At 39.1% G+C, this 4,514-nt stretch overlaps 1 protein-coding gene across 2 annotated transcripts in view; it reads left to right on the top strand.

The window, feature by feature from the left end:
* The window catches only part of ARF1 (ADP ribosylation factor 1), a 27,137-nt gene extending 23,148 nt beyond the window's left edge, over positions 1 to 3,989 (top strand). For both annotated transcript variants that reach the window (XM_027842152.1, XM_027842151.1), the window contains exons 3-5: positions 466 to 576; positions 1,242 to 1,366; positions 2,344 to 3,989. In XM_027842152.1, coding sequence (XP_027697953.1) covers positions 466 to 576; positions 1,242 to 1,366; positions 2,344 to 2,505 — 398 coding nt within the window. In that variant the 3' untranslated portion in view covers positions 2,506 to 3,989. The remainder of the gene's footprint in view (positions 1 to 465; positions 577 to 1,241; positions 1,367 to 2,343) is intronic.
* The last annotated feature ends 525 nt before the right edge of the window (positions 3,990 to 4,514 follow it).

Here is a 4,514-nt window from a genome sequence, read left to right as displayed (position 1 = left end):
ATTTGAACTCAGGTCCTCCTGACTTTAGGGCTGGTGCTCTGTCCACTGTGCCACCTAGCTGTCCAGTTATATATTATCTTTTCTAGCAGTGGGTTTGCTTCTACAAAGTTAAAGAGGCTGCTCTGAATTTTTAAAAGAAAAGAGAGTTCTTTAAAAAGGCTTCCAGTGTTTTTGTTTTTTGGGGTGGGGTGGTTAGATTTTGTGCAGTATATCCCAAAAAAGTATCCTAAAAGGACCTTTATTCATACAAAAGTTCATAGTTATCAATCTGGTCAGTTTTGGTCCATGTCAGTGACTGACATTAAGTGGCTATTTGTGCCAGCACTATATTAAGTGCTACTTGCTCAGAATCTATTGGGAGAGACAAATGGCTTTCCTTTGGGACTTAGGGTCTTATAAAATCAAGACATTATATAGACTAATGGGTTGTACTGTAAAATCATTATTGTTTTTAAATTCTTGCAGGTTTCAACGTAGAAACTGTAGAATACAAAAACATTAGCTTCACAGTGTGGGATGTAGGTGGCCAGGACAAGATCCGACCCCTGTGGCGCCATTACTTCCAGAACACACAAGGTGAGTCATAGATTTGGGTCCTTTCACCCCCCCACCCCAAGAATCAATTGATGCTTCAGGGCTATGCTAGATACTGAGAGAGAAACAAAGCTATAGGCCTCTGCTCTCCATACTAATAGTTAATTTTCTTGAGCATTTTGAGACTTATGAAGTGTTTTCTCACAAAATCCTATGAGTCAGGTAGTGCAAATACTATCCACTGTACAGATCAGGAAACCCAGCCTCAGAGAGAAGAACTGGTTTGCCCAAGGTTGAGGAATGCAGACTTGAATTCAGGTTGTTCGACTCTCAGTCCAGTTCTTTCCACTTATACATTGAAATCCTGTATATATAACTATTGTGTAGCATAGACTGTAAGTATATGGAAGGTATTACAGGGATATGGAAGCATTAGATTTATTAAGAAGTCTTTAATGGAAAACTTTTGGTGACTGAGTAATTATTTTTTTCCTTCAGATGTATAGCATTCTGGTAGTGCCAGAACTCTTTTTCAATAGTCATCCTATAATGGGGTATATCAATAAATAACTTCATTTACTTTGATCTCTTAGCTGTGCCAGTTAGTATTTATAGGATAACTAGCTCAAGGTATCTTAAGACAAACTGACAGACCTTTAAGAATGTGTCTTACAGCCTTCCTGAAACGCTGCTTTCTTATTTTGTAGGACTGATTTTTGTGGTTGACAGTAATGACAGAGAACGAGTGAATGAGGCCCGAGAAGAACTGATGAGAATGTTGGCAGAGGATGAGCTTAGAGATGCCGTCTTATTAGTGTTTGCTAACAAACAGGTAGATGTTTGAAGAATATCCAGAAATGTTTGCCTTGCTGAGTTTATTTTGTGAGTGACCAGAAAATGTGAGAGTTGGTATTTGTTGCTTATGTGTCATAGAATCTTAAATTGTCAGAACTGGAAAGGACATTTGAAAGCATCAAATCTACCCACTTTATTTTACAGAGGAGGAAACTGAGGCCCAAATAAGAGGATGTAATATACTTTAGTTACAAATCAGGTCAGTAGCTGAGTCACAACTAGAGCCCAGGTCTAAAATTATTGTCAATTTGCAGTGGTCTTAACTGTACCAAGAGTACTGTGCCCCATTCTAGGCTTTTACATTTTGAAAGGGTAGTAAAGAGAATTGCCACCTGTGGTGAGTGAAAAATGAAATGACTGAGGCAACAAAGGTTTGATCTTCCAAGCATATCACTTTATTAAGCAGTTCCTGGCAGTTGCCCAAAAAATCAGGACCAGTTCTCCTCAGCTTAGGCCTGGGCTCTGACTATAGGGGGAGATGTATTTATACATTAAAAACAAATAAGGCCAGTTAATTAAAAGGAAACAATACAAATTAGGTAATCTGATTTCTAATTGGAGGAAAGATTAGGGACTTTCCAAGTTGGGAAGGGGAGAGAGGAAACAGGTACAATTCTCTGAATTCAGAAAAGGAGAAAGGGGTATGTACAATCAGAGACGGTCTAGAGAAGAGAGTTGAGGGTTGACTGGCTGACTAGTAGGAGAGATTTGGTTATATTCATGGAGGGACTTCCCTAGAAAGGTTAACCACAAATAGGTTGCTATGGGAGACTATAGAAAAGGTACCAGATCTAAGAATAGCAGTGATCTCTTTGGGAGTTGGCAGTCGGGGAGGAGCCTGGCCCAGAGTAGTCTTACTTGGATAACAGAGGACTCTCTGACCCTTTGAGCTCACATGGCTTCTGTCATTCCATTCTGAAAACCACTTTTCCCCCTCTTTTTTTTTTTTACCAGGACCTTCCCAATGCCATGAATGCAGCTGAAATCACAGATAAACTTGGACTGCATTCTCTTCGTCACAGAAACTGGTACATCCAAGCCACCTGTGCCACTAGTGGGGATGGGCTCTATGAAGGACTGGACTGGTTGTCCAATCAGCTCCGAAACCAGAAATGAATCAACAAAAGTTCCTCCTCCCTCTTTCCTTCTCTCCCTCTTATTTCCTCCTATTCGCCCTTTGCTTTACTCTCATGTGGCAAACTGTGCTACTTTGTGGTATTGAGTGCCGGAAGCTGTTTTTTCCTACCCCTTGTCACAGTATGTATTGCACCATGCTGTAAATGTGGCAAATACAGGCCTGAAAACAGGTTTCTTATTTAATGTAAATAGTTTTTGTTTCCAATGGGGCAGTTTCTGGCACTCCTATGCAATATTACTCAGCTTTTTTTATTGTAAAAAAAAATCAACTCACCGTTTAGTACTGGGAAGGGATTTTAAGCACATTGACACTTGGGTTGCTGGGGGTTAACGTGCAGCAGCAGAGCCGAATGCTACTCCTACTGGCTTGTGAGATCTGTGTTGAGATCCATTTTGGTGGTTGGTTTTTAACCTGAACTCAGTGTATTTTTTTAAATAGTAAAAAAATAAAAAAAGACAAGTAAAACACTTCAACACACAGAACAGAGAAATAGGCTTAGTGTAGGTTTTGCAGTAACAACTTGAATACCAGACCATTGTAATTGTCTGCAGTTTCTCTTTTGAAACTTGAGAAGTGATGATAAAAATCAAACAAGTGATCAATTTTGCATGGTTAAAATAGAGATCCATGTAATGCTATGTCTTTGGATCTTTATGTATTTCATAGAGTTTGTGCTTGTATTTGTGCTCACATGGATACTTATTAGGAAAAAAAGGCTTTGAGGTTGTGGTTCAGAGCAGGCTGCACATTGAGAGCATTAGATCTTCAATCATAAACCGTTTATAACTAGACTTTTCCCCCCTTGCAGTTCAGGTCAGGCTGTGTGTGATTAGTTCTCCATCGCACTTGAATAACTCTTAGGAAGGACACAATTATGGCTGGTTATAACATTGAGAAGAGCTTTCTGACATATTTGGACAACAAAAAGCCAGCCTTTTAATTTTGGTCAAGTGTGTGGTGCTTCTGTTTGAAACCTCTCCACAGTAAGTACAGCCTACATTAGCCCCAAAGCTTGACTAGAGGTATTTCATAAACACAGTCAAGAACACCAGGCATTTCTCTATGGTGTCTAGGTTTTGAAAGAAAATAAATTGAGCATGAGAGCTTGGGGAGTCATTCCATTCTAGAAGTATTCGGTCCCATTTTGGAACAATCCCCCTATCTGTATATGTGTGAAATGTCCTTTACTACCCCTCATTACTACAAGGGTCAGATTTGCCATCTGAAAAAAAAGATCTTTACTTTTTTTTTTCTTTTGTATTTTGATAAACACTGAAGAAGCTGGAGCTGTTAAACTTTATCTCGGGAAAAACTCAGAACTGGTTTGTTTGGTGTTGTGGAAACTCTTACTGCTTTCAATACACAATTAGTAATCGACTGTTTTGTATACTTGTTTTCAGTTTTCATTTCGACAAACAAGCACTGTAATTAAAGCTATTAGAATAAAATCTCTGAACTATTTCATGGGGTTTTTTGGTACCTTAATACTACCTGAGTAAGTTGCTGATGACTATACAGTAATGATTAAGCAAAAGCCTTCCCTCCAGTCCAAACTGGTCACTGTAAGCTGGTCTGTGGTGCTAGTAATTGGCAGCCACAAATTATTTTCCCCATTAAAGATTCCTGGCCTTTTTGATGATGGCAGTAGTTTTCCCACATAATTCAAAGCTCTCAGTGATAGTCATGTCAACTCTAATGCAAGGTATAAGGGAAAGAACATTTGAGTCCTGTGACACTTAGTATGACCTTGGGCAAATCACTTAATTTGGGCCTCAGTTTCCTAATCTGTAAAATGAAAGTTCAACTAGGTGGCCCCTAAGCTCTCTCAAGGTCTTTTGTAATGGGGATAAGCTAGAAGCATTTCCAATAAGATTGGGGGTGAAACAAGGATGTCCATTATGACCACTGTTCAATATATATGGTACTGGAAACGTTAGCTGTAGCAATAAGAGAAAACAAAAGAAATTGAAGACTACTCAAGGTGTTT

The sequence above is a fragment of the Vombatus ursinus genome, unplaced genomic scaffold (assembly GCF_900497805.2).
Source record: "Vombatus ursinus unplaced genomic scaffold, bare-nosed wombat genome assembly UNPS02014867.1, whole genome shotgun sequence".
Taxonomy (NCBI): domain Eukaryota; kingdom Metazoa; phylum Chordata; class Mammalia; order Diprotodontia; family Vombatidae; genus Vombatus; species Vombatus ursinus.
The sequence above is the reverse complement of the archived record's forward strand: the minus strand, read 5'-3'. Positions and strand labels throughout refer to the sequence as shown.